The 25,678-nt window shown below is 37.3% G+C and overlaps 1 protein-coding gene across 1 annotated transcript in view; it reads right to left on the reverse strand.

Annotated features, from left to right (window-relative positions):
- Positions 1-4,631: 4,631 nt before the first annotated feature.
- Positions 4,632-25,678, reverse strand: part of LOC126474939 (phosphatidylinositol 4,5-bisphosphate 5-phosphatase A-like) — an 80,328-nt gene continuing 59,281 nt past the window's right edge. Inside the window, exons 8-9 of the mRNA XM_050102460.1 lie at positions 24,364-24,501; positions 4,632-9,651 (exon numbers count right to left, since the gene is read on the reverse strand). Coding sequence (XP_049958417.1) covers positions 9,397-9,651; positions 24,364-24,501 — 393 coding nt within the window. The 3' untranslated portion in view covers positions 4,632-9,396. The remainder of the gene's footprint in view (positions 9,652-24,363; positions 24,502-25,678) is intronic.

Below are 25,678 nucleotides of genomic sequence, written 5' to 3' on the forward strand. Positions count from 1 at the left end.
GTTGGTATAATCCATCTGTAAACTATGTGCCATATGGGAAGTGTCCCACTAGATTTTCTTTTGCCTTTGGCTGTGGTGGACTACAATTTTAATTTAAAATCCCTGCTGCTTCAAACTGTTACTTTACACACGGGGTAAGTGGACTATTCTCTGTAGCATTTGCCAGTTAAGCGCTGGCAGTAGCCTGGCAGGCAGGCAGCAAGTTGAACTGCGCCTTCATGGTGGCATGTGCGCTGGGTCGTGGATACATTATTGTTGAAAGTTGCTACAAGAATCTCCCTCTCTGTTGTCCTTTGAAGAACTGCATATTTACAGATTGTTGACTACCTCAATTATCTTGCTGCCATTAATGTTTGCAAATTCAATGATTTTGTATTTTTCTGCTGGTGTTAGCTGTTGTTAAGGGAATGCAACTTCTCAACATAGGAATGCAGCTGCTCAATACACCTCTTTTTTTGCAAAGTATCGAAGAACGTGAAACACCATAAATAAAAAGTTAAGTACATTGCGATTTAGTATTCTAATCATACTTACTGTTTTTCATACTTATTTAAAAACATAAGTTACAGAAAAATGCTTTTGTTTATGAAATATTACGTGACTCACTCTTCAGTTAAGAAACATCTATTATATCAAATTACATATTATATACATTTGTATGTAAACTTCATCTGCTTTTGTTATTGCTGATAGTAGTTGGTGCTGTCAGTTATGGAGTAGCAAGTTGAAAGCTGGCATGAGCTGTTGCACTGTGAACTCGATTTGCAAATGATTTTATTATACTGTCAACAAGTAGTCTGTGTGTCACACGATGAAGGATCTGGTGGTCACTTAAAAGTTGATGTGAAAAAGTACTCTGTATAATAATTTTATTTCAATGTACATATGTCCAAGTAACAACCTGACCATGTCTTGCAGAAATCAGAATCTACCATCTATATGAACAGCCAAACAACAATTTCACCGAACACAAAGTTAAATATGAACAATGAACTTTGATTATTCTACCTGCACATGCTCATACTAATATGCATTTCTTATGGAAACACATGCAGGGTCAGTAATTTGCGAAGTTTTTTTTTTTTTTTTTTATTACTACAATTATTGTAGTCCTCTGAGAAAGGGGTGGGTCAGAACTTTTACATGATCAGTTCCATTCCCTCAGAGATATTCACACTCAGTTTGTAAGATAAACTGCAGATGTGCGGTAAGTGGCTCCACTCAGTGTAGCCCGTACAAGTGCCAGCAGTTCAAGAATGGAAGAGATTTATGTAGTCTGCCAGTAACACAATTAATGGTGGAGAAAGTGCAGTAACTTTCTGATCATTCATTAATTTACCATCAAGTGGTATTGAGAACAGCTAAAAATTGTTAAAATTGAACAAAGCTCCTAGGCCCAATGAAATTCCTGTCAGAATCTAAAATGAATTTGCAGTGAAGAAATCCTCTTCTAACTATGTGTGTCATAGATGCCTTGAACAAAAAATCTTAGTTGGAAGAAAGCACAGATCACACACAATTACAAGAAGGGTAGTAGTGATCCACATAACTAACCATCCAATATCCTTGAAATTGATACCTTGCAGAATCTTAGAGCACATTCTGAGTTCAATCAACCATACGCAGGTATCTTGAACAGAATGACATGCTCCATGCCAACTAGCACTGATTATGAAAATATCGATCATGCAAAACCCAACTTGCACTTTTCTCACGTGTCATACTGATGGCTTTAGATCAAGGCATTCAAGAAGACGCGATATTTCTTGATTTCTGAGTAGCATTTGACTCAGTAACACATCTACACTTATTGTCGTAAGTATGATCATACGGTTTATCAAGGGAAATGTCTGATTGGATTGAGGATGCTTTGGTAGGGAGGGCACAGCATTTTACCTCGGATGGAGAGTCGTTGTCAGATGCAGAAGTATCTTTGGGTTGTTCCTGGGAAGTCTGTTGGGACCCTCGATGTTCATGATGTTTATTAACCACGTTGTAGACAATATTAACAGTAACCTCATGCTTTTTGCTGCTGATGCTGTTATCTATAATGAAGTACTGTCTGAAATAAGCTATATAAACAGCCAGTCAGATCTTGATAAGATTTCAACGTGATGCAAAGATTGGCAACTTGCTTTAAATGTTCATAAATGTAAAAGTGAGCACTTCGCAAAATAATAAAAAAAGTAGTATCCTCTGATTGTGATATCAATGAGCCACAGCCAGAATTGGCCACCTCCTAAAAATAGCTGGGTGTAACAGTGTGTGGAGATATGAAATGGAACGATCACATAGGTTCACTTGTGAGTAAAGCAAGTAGTAGACTTTGGCTTATTGGTAGAATACTGGGAAAATGCACTCAGTCTACTAAGGAGATTGCTTAAAAACCACTCGTGCAACCCATTCTGGAATATTGCTCACCAAATAAGACTTATAGGGGATACTGAATGTATACAGAGAAGGGCACCATAAATGGTCACAGGTTTGTTCAACCTATGTGAGAATGTCACAGAGATGCTGAAGAAACTGGCACACTAAGATAAAACTATCCTGGGAAAACTTACTTATGAAGTTTCAAGAAACAGCTTGAAATGATGATTCTAGGAATATAGTACAGCCCGTTAGTTATTGCTCATGTAGTGATTGTGAGAACAAGATTAGATTAATTGCAGCACACACAGAGGCATTTAAACAATTATCCTTCCTGTGCTCAGTACATGAATGGAATGGGAAGAAACCCAAATACCTGGTATAATGGGATGTATCCTCTGCCACGCACTTCAAAGTGGTCTGCAGAGTGTAGATGGCTATACAATACACTGTCAACAACAGGCAGCACTAACATGTCACTTGTCAAGCCAGTCCCTTTTGCACCAACACTACATAAATCACTGACAACATCATGCAAATTAAACACCTCTCAGCCATTGTTTACAGGAAAATATTTTACATAAAAGCTCACTTAAAAATTACAAATAAATGCTCACTTAATAAACTGAAAATAACTTAATTATATAATCATGTGCTCAGCAAAGTTATTTCATCTACTCACTTAAGGGGACAGGAAATACTGGGAAGGTATAGTCAGTCTTTAAACTGAAATGGGAGCAGTGCTTGTGGTGGGAAAGTTGCTTTTCCCAGAATACTACAGCTGACGTACAGCATGACTAAAAATCCTTTTCTCCTCTGGCATAGTAGAACAGTGTGCAGAGATTTACACGGATCTTGCCCACATGCATAAGTATTATTAGTAACTCAAATCTGCATTCCACGTAGTATTAATGCAGCTGGTGGAAAAGAAACACCCCCAGGCACATCTATACACTGTGTCACCAATGATTCACGAGGTTTCCTGTGGAGGGTTGATATAACTTCGTGAATGACACTGCATCTGCATCTTGCGATGTAGTGGGGTTAGCTGAGTGCATAATAATCTGCTCCCTCTTCAGTTTGAAGACCTATGAAGGAAAGGAGTGCACAACCACTATTTGGTGACCAACCTTTCCTGGCACTTGTACACTCCACATCGCTCCTCCACCCAGCTACACCCATGGAAGACAATTTATCCCTAAATAGGACTCTACTGCACTTAGATGTGGTAGAAGCATTTAAAAATTGTTGTGAACTCGCTTCATTCAACAATAAATGTTAATTTTATACCGTCAATATTTTTAATAATGTGCAATTTTCCATTCTCTGCAATGTGGAAACTATAAGTACTAAAGAAAGAATTATAGAATCTTTTTGTAGCAAATTTAACATATTTTTATTTAGTACTGAAGCTGCAATTTTCAAGTTATTCAAGAAAAACATAGAAAAGTGACCTTTACACACACACACACACACACACACACACACACACACACACACACACACACACACCACATTCCACCAATTTGGATTTTTAGCATATTGAACATGGAATTCCCTCCTACCACTGTACAAAAATGTGACTATGCAAATCCCCCCCACCCCCTCCCACCCATCCATTTTATTTTATTGATTGGGCTAATGTAGTCTATACTGTGTAGGGTTAATAGGGGAGGTCCAAAGAAGAGCAGTAAATTCACTAAAGATTCAATTAGTAACACAGAGTGGTGATGCTCATCAAACTGGCATATGCTGCACAACAGACCTTATGCAGCTCACTGAGGTTTACTGTTACAACCGTGAGAGCAGCCACTTCTAACCATCAGGCAGCATATTACTTCCACCCACACAACTCTTGCAAAATGAGTATGATGGAAAACTTAGAAATTCATGGTTGTAATACAGACTTACAGGTATCTGGTCTTCCCAAAGACAAATTGCAAATGGAACAGGGAAACAGAAAAATGTAGTGATTACTGAAGTACCCTTCGACACACACCACAAGGTGGCTTGTCGAGTACAGATGTAGAAGTTCAGTCTATCACTTTGGAGTGGTAGAGAATAATGAGTAACTGTTGGACAATATATTAACAACACTTCCACAATTTTCCAGCGATTGCTAGAAATTGTGCTGAAATGTGCTCTAGATAATTAACCAGATTTCTGTAAGCCTTTCTTTTCCTCTTTCATTGATTGCATTTTACTTTTTCAACTGATTGCCCTATTTTATGTAAAGGTATATTCAAATTTTAACAAAGAGCAATAAACAAAGATTTTTATTGAGAAATATATTTTACTATGATACAATATTTTAAATTATTGGCAAATATATTTAAAATTTAAGGCACTTTTTATTGTACACACAAAACAATAAAATAATTAAAAAGCTAGAAGATAAAAGGTCTCCATTTTCAACCTTTCAGCTGCACAGCCCATCTACTATAATCATGGAAGCATACACTGACCTGTATATACAACTAAGTACAAATGGATATTGGCCCCATACAAAAATCAATCTTATATATAACAGTTACACAATTTTTACAGTGCAAAACTAAGGCAGTTAGTGATTGTGACTGCTTACAAAAAGGACTTCAATATGCTAATAAATCCTAAAGTATCTCCTGAAAAATGAAATTAAAATGCAAAATTTTATCACTTCCTTTTTCTCACAAACGAATGCAGTCTGCATCAATCACCAGTGTATAGACTTCCAGAATAATTATGTCTTTCATCAAATTGATACCCAAGTACAGGGGAATGCATTACACCGACAAATTTACCTGCTCAAAGAATATATTTGTGGGTGCCATGGGCTTCTACATACCAAGGCAGTGTGCAGTAAATTATTTCAAGTGTGTTTACATCTTATAGGCTACAGTACAGTGGTAAGCAGTTATCTCCCATTGGCCTAAGGACTAGCTCGTCCACAATTTAAAGTCGAATATGAAACTCTGTGAAACTTAAGATTTTTTTGTAAGTACAATGCACTCACTATTCATCAAAGCTGTAAAATAACATTTCGACAACTGCAATTTTGGATCTCTGAGCTGAGCCAACAAGTCGTCAATGGGCTGAGGGTGCAAATGGGGCAAAAACCTAATGAATGCAAATAAATGAACACTGAACCAAGATACAAGCTGGTTACATAACACTCTGTATTTCACAGGTGTTTGAAATCATCAGATACAGATATTCACTTCCAAACCAAAATAAGCTGTCTTTCTGGTTTTGCACCCTGGAAGGTGAGACATAAGGCCAGGAAACAGAAATAAAGAAGGAAAAACAAATCAACTGCAAAACAAAATTGAAATATGTCAAATAAGAATTTAAAACAAAATCATTACAGTGGCGGGACAGAAAACAATACCAAGGAAACCACACACAATAATATATACAAATAGTCCTGGCCAGCAAAGCAATCATCTGAAGATTACACATAAATGAGAAGCAGTGAGAAAGTTATCTGTAATTTTATTGCAGGAAAGAAATTAAATGTAGTTACAAGTGAATAATCACAAGAGTGAGATGGATACAAAAGATAGGAGGATGAGATAACAGAATTCAAAAATAAAATTAATGAACAAATGAAAGTAAGTGCAAAGGTACATATAGACATAAAAACAGATGAGGGAGATCACATCATACAGATTGAAACCAGGATGAGAAAATTAGCCTTTTCTGTGTGTGTGTGGGGGGGGGGGGGGGGGATGAGAAAGATCTGTAAGTATGTACCTGCACTGATGATGGTAGGGGAAGTGAGGAGCAGGAGGGGGGAGGGAGAGTAAGTTGGGTTCTTGTAAACCTAACTTAAACAGATGAGCTACATCAACCAACTACTTTGTTAATGGTCATGTCCACTATAGGGATCAATTTTTTATATTGTGATTTATTGCTTTTGCTCCTAGCACTTTGATATGCGTCCATAATTTGCCATTCACATATGAAAAGTATGAAACCCTATTTCTATTCACAAAATTTAAACAAAAGGTTGTGAGAAAGCTAAACAAAGTTATTTGTTTTTTGAAATATAATACAGATACCTACATAACTCATAGCTAATGAAGTCTATCGAACAAACAAAAAGCAGTGGTCTTTAATGGAAGCCACTAAGAAGTAACAGTTTTACAGTTGTTAAAAGGATTTGTACATTACAAAACATTTTCTATAGCATTGACCTGCAATGCTTACCAACTGGAACTTCTTTACCAACAAAGACAAGCATATTCCATTAAGAAAATGTTTATAGCATATTAGAAAGATTATGCAGAACACAAAAAGCAATTTAATGAGATCGTATCACAATGAACAACAATTGTACAATTAAATATAATTAGTGTTGTCCATTTAACACAATTAAAAAAGAGGCTAAAAGACCTTAAAGTGTCTAACTAGAAAATGAACAAAGTTGTCACAAGCAGTTGAAATGATATTAAGCATTAGTAATGCAGAAGCATCTCTATCACATTCAACGAAACAGTTTTAAAAAACAGAGGTTGCCTTCTTTATATTATTCCTCTCAGACTTTATACTTAATTAAACTGAAAGAATAAAAACCCATAGTTATGAGAAAAGTACAGCCATTAGTCAGTTCTGGGTTATTCCAAAACGCAACTTAAGACCTGTAAGCACAATAGCTTCCAAAAATTAAGCACAATCTTTCAGGATTCATATAATTTTCTTCATCAGAATACTCATGTATTACAGATAACAAATGATGAAATAACTTAACACACACAGACAAAACACGATCACAAAATGCCTAAAACTCACATCTTTGCCTTAATGAAACCAACATATACGTACAAACACTACCTTACTCTTTCTGATAGTTAACTGCAACTGTTATTGAACAAGTCAACATTTGTGGTGTAAAATACTACTAAACCAACTTTATTAACTGAGCCAAAAAATAAAAAATGAGGATAAAAAAGATTTAAAATAAGATAGGTAACACTCACCAGCAAATATGTGAAGGCATAGGCACACTTGAAGACTCTGAAAATTGTATTAGCTTTACCTAATTCAAAGAAAAGAGCTCAGACTTTAAAGCTGGTATGATTTTTCTGTCCTTTCACGTAAGCATATGTGCCACAATCATTTAACTGCAGGTAAATGGCTATTATCCTCATACTTAGTTTAATATTTCAATACTGGAATATCCATTATGCTTACAGGTCTCCTTGAACAGGAGGAGGCACATCTGTTAGTGTCTAGTTATCTGCTGCAAATCTATCAATTAAAAAAAAAAAATCAAAAGCAAACAAGAAATCTACAGGGAATGGGAAAGATGTACTGGTAACTAATGTCACATTCTTGTGTTTAATATCTGTGCTAATTCAATGTTGGCAACTGTTTCCAACAAATATATATCAGATTAAAATTTATAGTAAACCTGGTAGGTAAATCGCTCTAAAGAACTGTACTTGTCATTGCTGTAAAGGAACTTTAAGCAGATTTCACATGAAACATTTGCATACATGTTTAATCACTTTAAAGACATATAATTAAATGCAATTCGTAAAGGAAAAAGTGACATACATCACCAAAGTTACAGAGTAAAAGAAAAGAAAAACCAACAACATATTTCTTTAATAAAAATATCTCTTTGGAGCTCTGTTAAAGCTGCTTATGAAAGACTGGCAAATCCTCCATGACATATTCTTCTCTGTCTTTCTTTACAGTGATAATGTTCATAAGAATAACTCTATATTTATACTGTAACAAATTACTGCACTTTCCAAGGAGATGGAAAAAATAAAACCATAAATAAACTACAGGCTTATGACATGACAAAAACTGCAAACTATAAACTTTTTCACTATAAAAAAGAAAGCAGACTGAACACAAATGTTTTTTGGACTTTTAATGATAATCAGAAGTATAATCCAACACACAGAGAGTTTATAGCATCACAAAATTTGAATTAACTGGTGTGCAAAGACTACCCCTACAGTTCTGAAACTAAGGGAGACAAATGGACCTGCAATGAACACTGGCAAAGTAACGAATTATGCTTACATTTGTGATCCTTGCAAAAAGCAATGACATAATTTACACCCAAAAATAAAATCTTTCTTTCAAGTTAAAGAAATCAGGTACTGTACCGTATAATTTCTTAAATCAACAACATATTATCTATTGTGATTACATGAAAACTTATGTTGAATGCATAGGACTGACTAACAGCAAATTCAGATAGTGTGATATCAAAATACTGAAAGTACATGTGAACACTTATACTTTGTTTTAAGAATTAGAGTATACAAAATACAAAGTAAATGCACCACATCTGTTTCATATACAATTAATTTCCCACCACAAACACTTTCTTCTAGAGGCTCTGCACAAAATACTGTCACAAAAAGGTTAAAATAGTGATATGTACTGTTCCAAAAAAATACGCAAAGTACTGGCAATACGTGTTAGCTTACTATAGGAACGATTATGGACTGCCAATGTCTCAAGACATTTAAATTTCTTATTTAGGTTAATTATATTAAGATGGCCAGCAGAAACAGCCAAACATGCATGAAAATAACTAATTATTTTACATACTGTAAGTACATATCTAAAGTTTATCTTTTGGATCTTAGAACAATGAGCAATAATTTGAAACCTAACAGTGTATTGTAAGATTTAGAAAGCAACAACACTGCATTAACAGTTACTAGGAGCCATGGCTAATTTGCCAAAACAGGTACTATCCAATTCAAGTGAGTTTTAAACACTACAGACACAAGTCCATTGTGTTAATGGAACTATCAATATGAGAAGTTTCATTTAAGCTGAAGTATAAAACAGCATTCTGTATCAGCCTCCAATGTGCTTCAACAGATGAAATAGCTTTTTTTTCTTTACACAAAAATATTGCATCACAAAGAGAGTAACTATTTAACCCTCTCACACACTGTACATTCAATACAAACGAGCAGCAATGCCTCCAGCCATTGCATGTACTGTCAAAACTTAAGTTCACAGATGACAGACAAATAAATAATGCATTTTATACCACAAACAACACACTCAGGTCTCATCATTATCAAATCCATTATGCAAGTGGCTTGAATCAGTACTCTTGATTTCAAACACTTGGCTCATTCCTAGAATACTTCCTGAATTACTTCCAAAATATACAAGACGATGAAGACCTGTTGTCCTTAGAGTGCAGACTGGGAATGTTATTTTCTTCACCTGGGAACCATCATCAGATCTCACAGCTACAGTCATTCTAGGAGCATATGAGTAACAGATGTAGTCATCGAGGCTTGTAAAACCATCCTAGAAAGTTCAGTTTTAAATCAGCAATTGAGAAAAATCAAAAACATTTTTTTAAACACGAAATTACTTAAGAAAATAAGCTCCAATAAGGAAAAACATTCATTGCATACCTGGAAACAATGGTAAAATTTGCATCATTAAAAAAGAAAAAGTTGTCAGTGAATACCAACTAGCTTACTATAACAAACTTTTATACGTATCACAGTGCACCAGAGGCGCACAACTATCTATAAGCAAACTTGCTGTCCAATGATTTGCAGAATATCAGACATATCACAAGATGTACAATTATGATTAAGATATGTTAACTTTTTCTTGTTCTCTAAACCTCCCAGACTATTCTCACAACCTGCGATAAAACATTTGGGATGGAAATTACATATTATCATTCCCTCTATAAAGCAGTAATTTTGGTACAAGTTAATTTTAATGAAATGCCTTTCAAGCTGTAATCATTGGTGATCACCAAGATGGGAGTGACCATTAGAGGGCTCCTCGGCTTGAAGAAGGATGTCAGCAGTGCCTACCTTCCTTAGTTGTAATTGCAGCTAGGACCACCCAGTTAATGGTAACCTAACAGAACCAGAGAGTTCACTTGTAAAATGAACTTAGCCTTTTGCAGGAAGGACCATTTGGAGTTGCTATAGAAAATAGTGCCCGTTTTCTGCTAGGAAAAGTTTTTAAACAGCAGTTAGCAGGGTCACTCAGCCTCATTTTTGTCAATGTCCTGAAGCAGTCAACATGAAGTGCCCAAATAGGCAGTGTCCATCTCAGAGGACCCTGTGGTAGGTGTCACATTGGCAAAAGTCTGGCTCTAAAGCCTCAAGCACATTTAAGAGCTGTGACACCTTTGAAAATTGAGAATGTTGTTTACTATTTGTGAGACACAAATGATCAACCAGACTGGAAGACATCTCTCTTACATTTGTCTCAACCTTATAATGGCTTCTTTGATAACATTTTGTGACATTTTTAACTGATGCTTGATAATGTATGAAATCTGATACTGTATGCTAATGCACCTTTACCTTCCATTTCAGTTCTTAATATTCATTTTCCTGTTTGTAGATTTTAAGTGCAGACTACATTAATTGAAACGAGTAAAATTTCAGACTCTCCCACTGTTATGACTGTGGTCCAGCCCTTCCTCTACACCTACCTCCCCAAGGTAAGCCTGGATTAACTGATGTTCACATCTGTATGTAGGATAGAGTTGGGTGCTTTTAAGGCCACACTGTATGGCAACACCTTCTTCAGGTTCCACTTATTACAGGAACTGATGGGAAAGTGAGGTGTACCACCACAAACCCTGTGTGTGTGTGTGTGTGTGTGTGTGTGTTTTTTTTTTTTGGGGGGGGGGGGGGGGCATGTACACATTTACTGTAACTTGACAAGTTATTTGTTCCGAAAACTAGCAAGTTTTCTCCCTGTTTTGTGTGTTTCTGTTAACAGCTCAAAGCTCTTGCTATTCAGTGAGTGGTTTCCTTCACTCCACAATCATTTACATTCAGCTAGCACTCTCCTGCTATATTTTACATAGATAGTTCATTCCCCAAATAGCACTTTATACATTTATTTTTAATTTGCTATATGTAACCCGCCTAGGAAGTGTTGTTTCTGCTGCTAAATTAACCAGTTTTTATACTAATTTTATGCATGACAACTTGTTATATGTTTTATGTTTGTCTGCCATATGCTGGTGGCTGTACAGCTTGGTGGCTCGGCTCGTCTTCACGCACATCAAGCACCACTTGACAATTACACAATGGCCAATAATGCAACAAACAATAATTACAGTCAATGGCAAGAACGTCATTATTTCAGAAATTTTGTACAACTGTCATCTGTCCAAAAGAATGCAAAGATATTCTTTGGATGCCCTTCAGTTTGCTGCTACCTCGTTATTCCTTCTTCTTCTTCTATTTGCACCAATTGGGGAAAATATCCTACACTTATTGTCACTTCTGCAAATCTTATCTCATATGGACCGTTGTGTGGCTCAGTAAGCCTCAAATAAGGACCACTCCTTACGGGCTTCATACCCAATATATTTGATTCCACTTACCTAACATCAAAAATTTAATATTGTTAATTATTATCCCAATTACTTCTCAAATCTGGAGCATGCATCAGTTGAAGCACCTGTTCTGAAATATTCCCTACACACTTAGTGATTGTTGTACTACTACTACTACTACTACTACAAGTGAGCTAAAATTGATCATTCCTATGAGAAGGAAAACAGTTACAGCTTCAAAACAGAGATCAGTTTTAAGCTTTTCCAGCAGAGTATCTGTATTCTGGACGTCTTTTAACACCGTTATTCAACTATGTCAGAGCAGGATCCTCGTTGCCAATGACAATAATTTTCATGAAACACACTTGTTGACTGACTGACTATTCCCAGTCTCTCAATAAATTCTTGCTCTTCATTACAGCAGTAACTGAGCACCTCCCAATTCTCTCCAAAAAATTTTCTGGGGTCACCAAAACAACTGTAGATTTAGTAAACAAATTATTTATTAAAAGAACTCACTTCTTGGCCTATGTGAATGTGTTCATAGCTATATATAGTGGTTATGTGAAACCTTGGGAAAAGTCTATCCTATTACGATAGTTGGACTGAAATTTGAACCTGTTGCTTTCCAATATTGTTACGCCAAGTTTAGTGGTGATCTGCATTTATCAAACACATGGCATGCTGTATTTAGCATAGTTGTTGCAGTCTTCAGTCAGAACACTGGTTTTATGCAACTTCCCACACTTTTGTATCCAATGCAAGTCTTTTCATCTTTGTGTAACTAATGGAACCTACACCCACTTGAACCTGGTAATCATAGCCAAGCACTGGGGGCCCTCTACATTTTTACCACCCAGACTACTCTCCATTACCAAATTAACTAATCCATGACCTCTAGATGTGTCTTGTCAACCTAATCCTGAGCTAAGAGGCTTCCAGACAACAAGAAATTTTGACGAGAATTTCACTTGTTTCAGTGCCCAAAGCTCTTCGTGTTGTTAAAAAGTCATTGATTCCTCTCCTTGAATCGTGTAATATTGATCCTGGCACATTAACAAAAACTGGTATTCAATGACAAATAAATGGCCCAAAAGAGACGTTAATTTGTGCTGTGAAATGCTTCAACACAGAAATGCAAATGCGGAAGTGGAAAGAATTTTTGGCCAGATGAACATTATTAAAACTAAAGCAAAAAATAAAATGAAATCTGAAATGATGAATTCAGATTTGTTGATTCGAGCAGGAACCTGAAGGAAGAAACAATATTGCCACAATAATGAACCACCAACAGAAGTGCTGACACAGGTAGGAACTTATAAGAAAGTACTCAATGAATACACATCACTGTGCAACAAAACTCTCTTCGTCACAATAGAAGAACTATACAAGTAAAACACACACACACACACACACACACACACACACACACACATACATACTCTCTCTGCCCCAGTACTCATCACACACAGGCAAACCCACATACACCACACACAACTAACACCAAATACAATTCAAACTCGCGCGCCTCAGCCAGCAGAACGCGATACGAAACAAACGAACGCCATACAGCCACAACAACACGTAGTGGCAGCGAAAACTCCGCCTATGTTTTGAGTAATCGAAAAACTACATTACCACGCGAACACAGGCAAAGAAGTAAGCCCATTTACTCCGCCAACAAGACAGGAAAACGTACCACAACTTCAAAACTGTAAGTTACAGAAAGAAAACGTGATACAGTCTTATTTCCGTTCGTAAATACATAACAATTAGAAAATAAATTACGTTTTGCTGTTTGCAGATGACATGTTGTATATTGTGTAGCATAACAGCTACCAAAACAAGAGGACAATAATATAATGTAAGGTATGTTACTTTTCGCCAATTAAGTTATAAATGTAACTTTTACATAACGTTGTAAACGACGAAAATGTTAATATGTTAACAACAAATTTACAGTTAAAAATAAAAATAGAACCCACTGATGTGTGTGTGTGTGTGTGTGTGTGTGTGTGTGTGTGTGTGTGTGTGTGTCTATCGACCTGCCAGTGCTTTTGTTTGGTAAGTCTCATCATCTTTGTTTTTATATATATTAGTGAGTTTTATTTTAAACCCTTAAATGATTATTTGCCTTTTTAAATAAACCTGTGATATAGTTCTGATGAGTTATTCTAGTTGTTGATAAGTAGTTGATTTGCTTGTATACGATTTTCTGATTTGTGTATACAAGTTGTAGTTTTTGTTTGCTGTTGTTACAGAGCCAGAACCAGTCTCAATGGAAGTGGCTAGTACACTGACTACTTGTGCTGCAAATCCTTTTGATATTTCGTATGTGGTAGGAAAAGTACTCAGTGATGAGGGAAAGTATAAACATCTGATGGAGTCTTCAGAACAACGTCATAATTATGCATATTCTGAGCAGCAGCGGGTGGACAAAAAAGAAAGTTTCGTTCTTACAGGCTAAAGAAATACTCTTGGCTAATCTATAGCCAACAACAGAACAGTGCATATTATTTGCCTTGCATACTATTTTCTTGAGCAGATAATGGGGGAAAGCATTCTGTGGCTCTAAGATCTTTAGTCACTCGTCCGCTGTGCAAATACATAAAAGTACTAGAAAGGTTCAGAAACCATTCCGCCACAGATTATCACAAAATGGCAGTTTTAAAAAGCACACATTTCAAAAGTTCATATGAAAATCCTGAAAAATTTGTAAATAATTTAATCAAAATTGAGAAACTGAAAATTGTTAAATCAAACAAAGAGTGGCCGATTCCTACAGTGAAGACGATCATATTATGTGATCGAGAAAACGTACCGTTAAGAGGCCACCGAGATGATGGTACACTGAGTGATGAAATCAGCCAAGGAAAATTTCAAGCACTTTTAAAATTTCGCATTGATTCAGGTGATTCATCCCTCCAGACTGTCCCAAAAAAATGCTACGTATCTGAGCAAAACAACTCAGAATCAGCTGATCGATTGTTGCCATTCTGTCATTATGAAAAAGGTACTCGACACTGTCAAAGAAGTAAAATATTATGCTTTCCTTGGTGACGGAACAACTCAGTTGTTGTACCAGGTATCTGAATTTACAAAAAAAGCACAATACATGAGGACTTCATATGCTATCTGCAACTGATATGACTGGTGCTGCATTAAGCAATCGAATCATTCAAGAATTAAATCAAGTCAGCCTACAAGTTAAGAATTTAAGAGGTCAAGGTTATGATGGAAGTGCCAACATGTCTGGAAAGTTCAGTGGCGTACAATCCCGAATAAAGCAGCTCCAACCGCTAGTGACTTATACGCATTGTGCAGCACATAAACTAAACCTAGCTATTGTGAGGGCCTGCAAATTGCCTAGTATTCGCAATATGATGCGATTTGTAAGTTGTGTTACCAATATTGTGAGAGAGTCAGCAAAAAGGTTGATACTTATCAAGCGAGCTATCCTTGAAAAACACCCAGAGGCGAAAAGAGTTAAGAAACAAAGTCTTAGTGACACAAGCTGGCTTGAAAGGCATTGGCACCCCTTCAATTCAAAGAGCTCTTTGACTATTGTACAGTTCCTTGAAGAAATGGACAGAACTTCTCCGTCATTGGAAAGTGCAAGTCTTCTGGCTTCTATTCAATGATATGACTGTCGTAACTTTGACAGTAGCCGCCACTGTATTTGAAATTACTGTTTCGTTTTCACGGCAACTTCAGGCTGTTGCATTAGATCTCAACCTTTGCTATGAGATGGTAGAAAATCACCAAATGTTCTGCTCATCGCTCAAATATAGAAGCACCTGATGCTAAGGAGTACTACATGTAAAATAAACCTTTAATACATACACATGCTTTTTGCTTGATGCAGGATTTCTTTCTTTTCTGTTCTTTCGAGTTTGAGAATAATGTAATGTTGTGTTTTGTGTGTTATTATTATTTATTTTATGGCCTTCATTGGACCACTCTAGTCAAAAATACAAAGTTGTAAACAAGTTGTTACACGGGGATACAATTTGGTTCAACAATAACTTAATATGATACTTAGGTAATATAATTATTAGAGTCTATTCTTATATGAAAGGTGTTTTGCTCTTCTGTCTGCCCAATATTTCTTCATTATTTCAGATATTTTCTTTCTTTCTTCATCTGAGACCACTCTTCCTGTACTCCTTTTATTGATTTTCATTTGTAGTCTGGTTTGCGGGTCTTGCAGCATTCTGGTTTTCTCTGTCTCGTTTTTTAGGTCATCTACTGTAATTTGAAGTTCTTTTATATCTTCCTTAATTTCTGTGATCCATTTAATGTCGCTCTTGTTATCCCACAATTTTTGTATTATTTTTTTACTAATTCTGTTTTCTGGAGTTCTCATCAGATGTCCAAAGAATGAGATGCGTTTATTCCTGACTGTGCTCATGACTGGTTCTATTTTCTTATATACTGTTTCATTTGATGCTATTCTCCAATGTCCATTTATTTTATACTGTTTATTTATACATGTCCTAATTATTCTTCTTTCTATTTCTAGTATTCTGTCAATTTCTGCTGTATTAGTTGTTTTGAAGATAGTTTCAGCTGCATACATTATTTCTGGTTGTGTAACTGTTTTATAGTGTTTTAATTTTGCATCTATAGATAGGCTTTTGTTGTTGTATGTAGTTTTGGTAATGTAATTTGCGTAGTCCAGTTTTTTTATTCTATTCTGCCATGATGGCTTCTCATTTAGATTGTATGTTATTATTTCGCCTAAATATTTAAATTTATCAACAATTTTGATTTCCTATTCTCCTATTGTAATTTAGTTTGCAAGTGGTGGATCAGTTAGCATAATCTCCGTTTTTTCAAATGATATTCTAAGGCCTACTTTCTCCGCTATTTCTTGTAGTGATTTCACTTGTTGCCTGGCTTCTTGAACAGTGTTGGCTAGGAGAGCAAGATGATCAGCGAATCCCAAGCAGTTTAAGCTAATATCATCTTTTGCACTTCCAATTCTTATCATCTTTGGATTGTCCTTGTACCATTCTCTCATTATGTATTCCAGTGCACAGTTGAACAGTAATGGTGATAGGCACTCACCTTGTCTTAAGCCTGTTTTTATGAGGAATGGTTCTGAAATTTCTCCTCTAAACTTCACTTTTGATTTGGTGTTAGTTAGAGTGTGTTGTATTATTTTAATTAGTTTTGGATGGATTCCTAGATTTCTTAAAGTTTTTAATACTGAAGGTCTTTGGAGACAGTCAAATGCCTTCTTAAAATCTACAAATGTTATTGCCAGAGGTTTGCTCCGTTTCTTGTAGTATGCCATAATCAATTTTAAACTAATTATCTGCTCTGCATAGCTTCTCCATGGTCTGAAACCTCTCTGATATTCCCCTAACTCCTGTTCTAATTGCTCCTTGATTCTCTCATATCGGATCTTGGATAGAATTTTGTATGTGCAATCTAGGAGAGAGATTCCTCTGTAGTTGTCTGGGTTGCTCTTATCTCCCTTTTTGTGTAGTGGGTGGATGATAGCTGTGGTCCAATGTTCGGGAAATTGTTCTGTTACCCAAATTTTTGTTAGAGCCATGTGTAAGGAGGTCTTGACTGTGTCACTTGCATATTTCCACGTTTCATTTCAACAAAAACCTGATCTTCTCCATATGCCTTATAATTTTTTTGTTCTTTAAGAATTTTTTCTACTTCTTGTAAAGTTGGAGGGTCTAGTTTGTTAGGTTTGGTTTTTATTGGGGTATTTATGTTGATTTGTATGGGTTCTTTGGGTTCCTCACAATTTAGAATTTTGCTAAATGCTTTTGCCATGATTTCTGCATTTTCCTTGTTACTGTGTGTCATTCTACCATCTTCATCTTTCAGTATTAGTGTAGGGGCCTCATATTGTTGTAGTTGTTTCCCAAAGATTTTATAGTAGTTCCTGGAGTTGGTTTTGTGATAATTACCTTCTATAGAGTTTATAATATCTTTATGAAATCCTCTCTTTATTCTTCTAATATTTTGTGTGAATTTTTTTCTTTCATTTTTTAGATTGATGACATTTTCTTCAGTTTTATGTGTTTGAAACTTTAACCATGCTTGGTGTCTATCTTCATGGAATTTGTCACATTTTGATGTCCACCATGCATGTTTCCTTCGTGGGTTCAAGAGAGCTAGATTCTCTGCTTCTTTTTTAAGACTAGGCGCTAGTTGTTCTAGATCATCTGTTAATTTGATGGTTTGTGTTATTTGTTGGTACTTGTTATTTTTAATTAGCTGATGTGGGTCAAACCTCCTTTTTATTTTATTAGTTTTTCTGGTCCTCTTCTTTAATGGAGTGAATTTGATTTTAATTTTAACCATATAATGGTCTGAGCCTGTGTCTACTCCTCTCAGTACTTCAACATTGTGGATCTCCTTATGAAAATTTTTGTCCATACAGACATGGTCTAGCTGCCACTCACCCTTCCTCCAGTCTGGATGTTTCCGTGTTTTAAGTTTACTTGGCTTCCTCTTAAAGTATGTTGATTTAGATATAAGGTTGTGTTCTCTGCAGAGTTCTACAAGTCTTTGACCGTTTTTGTTCGTAAATTTATGTGGACTCCATTTTCCAATTATATCTTTATATTTCCTTTCTTTTCCCAACCGAGCATTGAAATCTCCCAATAAGATTTTTACATTCTTTTTATTTACTCTGTTCACAGTTTGTTCTAGAAGGTCCCAAAATTTATCTACCTCTTCCTTTGTTTTTGTTAGACAATTTTTTTCATTTGTTGGGCCATGAGCATTTATTATTGTATAGGTTTTATTCATTGTTTTAAAGCTTAGAGTCGCAATTCTTGGTGATACTGCTTGGAAATCCGTTACTGAATCTATTATTTTTATGTTTACTAAAAACCCTGTTCCAAACTGGGGACATTGTTTCATTGCCCTCGGTCCTGGTTTCCCATTATAAATTCTGTATCCTTGGGATTCAAATGGGTCCTCTGTGGTGTTTCTCATTTCTTGGATCCCTGTTATTAAAATTTTTTGTTTACTTAGTCCATCTGTTAGCTCCTTGAGTTTTCCGGTCTGAAGTAGTGAGTTTATGTTGTGTGTTGCTATGTAATTTATTTGTTCATGTTCAATCTTCTTTTTGTGTTTTTGTGTGCATTGGGATGGTTGCAAACGCTCCTATTCGTTGCTGTCTTCTAGTTGAATACCCACCGAATCCGATGTAGCCTTTTCCTGCCTTTTTGAGCAGGACGGTGGAATTTTTTTCCTAAAAGACCTTTCCATTTTTTACTTTCGAAGGTTGTCAACCTTAGTTGGAGCAAGCTCAGATTTACAACTATGGTTGTTTTGTGTGTAAAAGTCAATATGGTAATAAACGGTAGGGCTTGTAGGTCCAGTTGGGAGGTTTGAAGGAGGAGGGGTTGGGGAAAAGGAGAGCAATAGAAGAAGGGAAAAGGATTGGTGGATGCTTTGGTGGAATACAGGGTTGTGTAGTCTGGTAGGGGGTGAGTGGGTGGGTGGAATAGAAGTCTGTATAGCTCTGGAGTGGGAGCAGGAAAGGGGATAGGCAGGTGAAGGACAGGGACTAGTGAAGGATGAGGCCGGGGGGTGGGGTTACAGAAATGCAGGATATACCGCAGTGAGAGGTCCAAGCAGAACAATTCTGAAAAGCTGGTGTTGGTAGGAAGGATCCATATGCCATAGACTGTGAAGAAGTCACTGTGCAGCATGTTCAGCAACTGGGTGGTCCAGCTGTGTCTTAGCCGCAGTTTGATGGTGGACAGATTGCTTGTTGGTTTTCACGCCCACATAGAAAGCAGCACAGTGGTTGCAACTTAGTTTGTAGATCACATACCTGCTTTTACAGGTAATCCTGCCATTGGCAGGATAAGAGATGCCTGTGAGTGCAATTGAGTAGGTGGTGGTGGGAGGATGTATGGGACAGATCGTGCATCTAGGACTATTGTAGGCATATGAGCCATGAGGCTAGGGGCTGGGAGCAGGGATGGAAAATTTATGCACAAGGGTATTGCATAGGTTTAGTGGGTGGTGGAAGACCTCTGTATAAGGCGTGGGAAGGTTAGTGGGTAGAACATTTCTCATTTCAGAGCACAATAAGAGGTAGTTTTAATCCTGGTGGAAAATGTGATTCAGTGGCTCCAGTCCTGGATGGTACTGCATCGTGATGGAAGTGCTCCTTTGTGGCTGGATTTTGGGTATATGGGAGGTGTTGGGTAAGCAGAGAAACAAGGCATGAGAAACATGTTTCTGTACAATGTTGGGAAGACAATTTCAGTTTGTGAAGCCTCAGTAGATACTTGGTATAGTTGGAAAGGAACTACTCATCACAACAGATCGACAACAGATGGGTAGGCTATAGGGACGGGACTTCTTGGGATGGAATCAGTGGCAGCTGTCAAAATAGAGAAATTGCTGGTGTTTGGTGATTTTGATATTGATGGAGGTACAGATGTAGCCATCCTTGAGGTAGAGGTCAACATTGAGTAATGTGGTTTGTTGGGTTGAGGAGGACTGGGTAAAGTGAATGGGGTAGAAGATGTTGGGATTCTAGAGGAATGTGGATAGGGTATCCTTGACCACGGTCCAATCACTAAGATGTCATCAATGAAACTAAACCTGGTGAGGCACCTATTCATGAGTCTTCCTGGAATCCTTCCTAACTATCCAGAATTCGAAACCACCTCACCTGGTTCAGATGTTTGTGATCTGCACGAACAGTGAGGACAACCTATCCACATCCATCCAGAACACCAACACCTTGTGCCCCCAACAAGACACCTTACTCGATGTTGACCTCTATGTCAAGGAGGGCTACATCAGTACCTCTGTCCTTATAAAACCTACGAACCACCAGCAATACCTACACTTCGACAGCTGCAACACATTCCAGCTGCTTCCATACAGCCTAGCCACCAGTTATCATATCTGTAGTGATGAGCAGTCCATCTCCAAATATACCGAAGGTCTGACTGAGGCTTTCACGAACTGGAATTAGTGACCTAACCTCTAGCAGAAAAACATCTCCTGTGCCTTGTCCTTCTAGTCACCTACCATCTCCCACATACCCACCGTCTGGTCACAAAGGAGCAATTGCCTTGTGGCTCAGTACCACTTGGGACTGGAGCAACTGAATCACTTTCTCTGTCAGGGTTTCAACTACCTCTCATCATGCCCTGAAATGAGGAAGATCCTACCTACTATCCTCTCCGTCCATCCCACAGTGGTATTCTGCCACCCACTGAACCTACACAATATCCTTGCCCATCACTGCTCCCACCACCTTTCCTCAATGGCTCATATCGCTGCAACAAACCTGGTTGCACAATCTCTCAAAACATCCTTCCACCAACACCTATGGCAGTCTTGTCATAGGCACCTCCTATTCCATCAAACGCAGGTCTACCTCTGAAAGCAGTCGTATGATCTACAAACTAAGCTGCATTCTGTATGGGCATGACAACTAAAAATCTGTGTCCTCTGAGTCTCTTGCAGTGACATGCCTGAATAAAATCTTCTCAGTTTTCATGCCGCGTGAATTCGAATAAAAGTCTTCAGCTCCCAACAGTCATCTAAAACTTGAGATTTTTATTCAAACTGATGTGGCTTGAAAACTGAGAAGATTTAATTCAACCAACAACATATCTGTCCACTGACATGCTGTGGCCAAGAGATAGATGGAGCACAGAGCTGCTGCAGATGCTGACCAACACAACGTCCTTCAATTCAATGACTTTTTCACAACTTACACCATCTGGATGCTTCCTACCAACACTAGCTTGTCTGAACTGCACAAGGAGGAACTCTCCCTGCAATATGAGGGGGTACCCAAAAGAAACCAAACCAATTTTTTTAAACTTATTTAGTCACATTATAAGCATAAACCTTCAACTCTTCACAGTATTCTCCACTTGAATTTGTACACGTGTCTAATCTCTTATTCCACTTTTCAAAACATTGTTTAAACCCATTTTTAATGATGCTTAATAGTGCTTCCATTGTTTTTTTCTTAACCTCAGCAACATAAGCAAAATGCTTTCCTTTTACGTCTCTTCATTCTGGTAAACAAAAAGAAGTGACATGGGGTAAAGATGGGTAATAATGGGGTTGAGGAACCCTTTTCAGTCAAGAATTTTGGTACAGATGGGCCTGTGCGAGCAGAGGCATTATGATGGAAAAACTCATCATCCAACTGCCACAAACCAAGCCATTTCTGCTGCACTCTGTTGTGCAATATTTTCAAAACTTCCAAGCAGAAAGTCTTGTTAATTCTCTGACCCTGTGGAATAAATTCTGAATAGACGACTCCTCACATTGAGAAAAACAAATCAGCATTCTTTCAATGTTTGATTTCACCTGAAGAGCTTTCTTGGGTGAAGCAAACTTAAGTCTACTGCTGGCTTGACTGTTGCTTTCATTCAGGATCGTAAGCATGGCACCAAGTTGCATCACATATGATAATTTTTGTTTGGATCAGCATTTGGGACTCTTCTTTCAAAGCACAGCATGCTTCCATGTGACCTAGTTTTTATTCTGTCAGCAGTCTTGGCACAAATTTGGCAACCACTCTTTTCATTCCCAAATCTTCTATCACAACTCACTACACTGAACTCCAGATCACCGCTGAAAGCTCCACAATTTCTTCAATGGTCCGTCATCAATCTTCATTGATGATTGCATGAAGGTTTTCAACACTTTCACAGGTTTGGGCCATGGAAGGGCACCAGAATGAGGTTTGTCATCAATTGACATTTCACTGTTTTTAAAATTGGAAAATCATTCAAACACTTAAGTTTCCTTGTATGCTGTTTTTAACATTTCAAGAGTTTCTGTTCCACTTTTTCCAAGCAAAAAGCAGAATTCCACTGCCGCATACTGCTCACAGAAAGCAGCCATTGCAAAAACAACAATCACACAGAACAGTTGTCACTATAAACTCTGCCGAAACTAGTCTTGACCTTCAGCAATGGCACTTGGCTTACTGACTCTGGAATGTTCACTCTATGCACTCCTGGAAGCAAAATGCAGTACTACAAAAGCTATGCCACCAAAAAGAAATTCAATTTCTTTTGGGTACCCCCTTGTACATCCTATATTCCCATAACCCCCAGCATACAGCCTTTCCTACCTCCTGTTCTTCACCTATCCACCTCTCCCTGCTCCCACTCCAGCACTACATAGCCTTTTCTTCCACCATCGCACCCTCCAGTACGCCCCCCGCCCCATCTCCCAACAAACCTCCTGAGTGCACCTAGCAGTCCTTTCCTGTCTCCATCATGTCCCTGCAGGCTCTCAAAAGCAGCACTACACCTTCCCCTACCCCAACCATGCTATCCCTTCCCTTCAGGCACTACCCAGCCTCCACATCACACCTACCATCCGTACAGACTATCCCCTACAAGGCTCTGCCGCAGTCATCGTGTGTGTGAGTTGAGCTCATGCGATTGTGTTGTCATTTCGAAGTCTGAACAAGGCCTTTTGGATGAAAGCTTAAATTTATAGCAGTTTTTTCATTGTGCTTGTCTACAACCCAAAGTCTCCTCTGTAAGGTGAATCGTAATGTATCCTTTTTGTAATACTGTCATTATTCCATCCAGGACTTTCAATTGCTTATAAAATGGGATTGACAAAAAGTGCAAAATGGCAAGCAGGAATGACTAGAGGACAAATGAAAGTATATAGAATCATGTATAACTAGGGGAAAACTCAATAATACCTACAGTAAAATAAAAGAGGCCTTTTGAAAAAAGAAGTAGCTATACGAATATCAAAAGCTTAGATGGAAAACCAGTACTAAGCAAAGATGGGAAAGCTGGGAGGGGCTACACATGGAAAATGAACTTAACGGCAGTGTTATAGAAAAATGAGAGGAATTAGGTGAAGATGAGATGGGAGATAAGATGCTGCAACAAGAACACCTGAACAATCAATACATCCATCTAATTTTGAGCGTTGTACTGAAATAGTTTCTTTTGTCTTTTGCTGCCAGAAAGTGTCAAGTTACCCAAAAGTGGTACATACAATACAGCCATGCATTATTAATTAATGTATAAATCCACCTGACAAAGAAGCAAAAAACCTCTGAAATGGGTCAAAAACATAATAAATGTGAATGGGTACCGTAGTTTGTTTTTTCAATGAATATAAAAAAAGCCTAAGCTTCAATGTTTGCATTTCCAGACAAAAAAATGAAATTAGTAATGTTAAACCAAGTGGGGTTACAATGTTTTAGTACGAGTTGGATCACAACTTCTTACTGGAAGAATCCCGCTGTCTAGGGGTTCGTATGAATTTTCTCATTAAGTCCAAAAATCTCATTGGCTATCTTCCATTGTCTATAACATAATAGAAGCCCATAATTACATGCAGCCACAGCTAGTAAATGAAATAGATGAACACAAGTTTCTAAGTTAAAACAATCATCTATCTGGCACTTCAAATTTGATTTCAAAACTCTTGGCTCTCAAACCATGAGTGAAATTGTTCAGACCTGAAGCAGGCATTTTGCAATAACAATGCCCAAGCCCACAAATAACAGCTAATTCTTCTCTCCCAGGAAAAACTGCTTGTTTCAACTGCTAACTACTCTTCTAGCATCCAACTAATATAAAGCTTAGAGCCTGTAATGTCACATGGTACTTAATACAGCACTTTTTCTGTATTTAAAACAAGTGATAGCTATTTAAAGTTACTAATTACACAAAATAATATTTCACCTTATACACTCCAATCCAGTCCCAAAATGCTGGTTCTACACCAGAAGGAACTAAATATGTAGCAGAATTATCACGTGACGTACACCAGACACCAATTTCTTCAAATGTCACAAAGCTATCTTCATGATCACTGAAGACCTGCAGCAAAATAACTACATTGTACTTATTTAAAAAAAAAAATTAATTAAATTAAATTAAATTTAAAAAGAAAATTCTTGATTTCATCAATTACTGATTTGCACATTATCTATAAAAACTAGGTAAGGTATACTATCAACAAATAAAATCCCATTCATATTATCAAATTTTTTCAAATTATGCAAGGCATTACAGAAATATTTCTACATCCCTCTATTTCAATGTTACCTCCTGTGGCACAATAATTTAATAGAAAACATTTATTACATAGTAGATGGAAGTATAACTGAAATATGCAGAGAGCTACAATAACCCACAACAGAAATAACAGAAAATAATTATGTGGCTGCAGTAACTAGGGTCTAGATGGCCTGAGATAATCAGAAGGTGCCCAACAGTCAAGCTATTGTGGCAAACATTCTAACACAGAGTAAACATGCTGATACAATGTCAATGTGGCAATAATCAATCAATAAATAAATCTGAGCTTGTGTACAATTCTCTTAACTATTCTGGAAATAATTATTTTGGTAACGAACTGGAACTATCTCCCAGCAGTGACTTTTTAATGACCATACATAAAGAAAAGGAGACTGTACATTACTCTTTTTCTTGTGCTTCTGTCCCACACCAATGCAGGGTCAGCGTGGTTATTAAGGGTTTTAGCATGCTTCAAAAGGATGGCCTGATGTGTTTCCCGTTGCTACCCAGTTACCCCCCAGGACAGAACGTGTGTGCCCCAAATGTTTGCGCATAGTGTGAATGTGAGCAAAAAGGTACCTAAATATTTACAAATCATGTAAATGAGGCAGGACTTGGGTAAAAGCCCAGTATTCCCGTCAGGGGATATATGGAAACAGATCCAGCACGGCCAGCATACCAACCCTCCTTTTTAATCCAGCAGGCAAATACGACGCATGGCTGGTGCACTTCTTTGTCCCGGAAGCAACACTTTGAAATGCACAGCTGTCTGGTTGGGTAAAATAAGATTGGAAAATTGGAAATTAAAAATCATTACCTTTATGCCAATACTGTCCAAGAGTGGAAACATACTAATTACATTTCTCCCTAGCATGCTCCTACCCAGCCAAAATATGCTTGCATTTTGGTTACTGGCAATTTGGTCACACGGGTAAGTCACATTCTTGACTGAAGACAAAGCCCCCATAAGGCTTTA

This window comes from Schistocerca serialis, chromosome 1 (assembly GCF_023864345.2).
Source record: "Schistocerca serialis cubense isolate TAMUIC-IGC-003099 chromosome 1, iqSchSeri2.2, whole genome shotgun sequence".
Lineage (NCBI taxonomy): Eukaryota > Metazoa > Arthropoda > Insecta > Orthoptera > Acrididae > Schistocerca > Schistocerca serialis.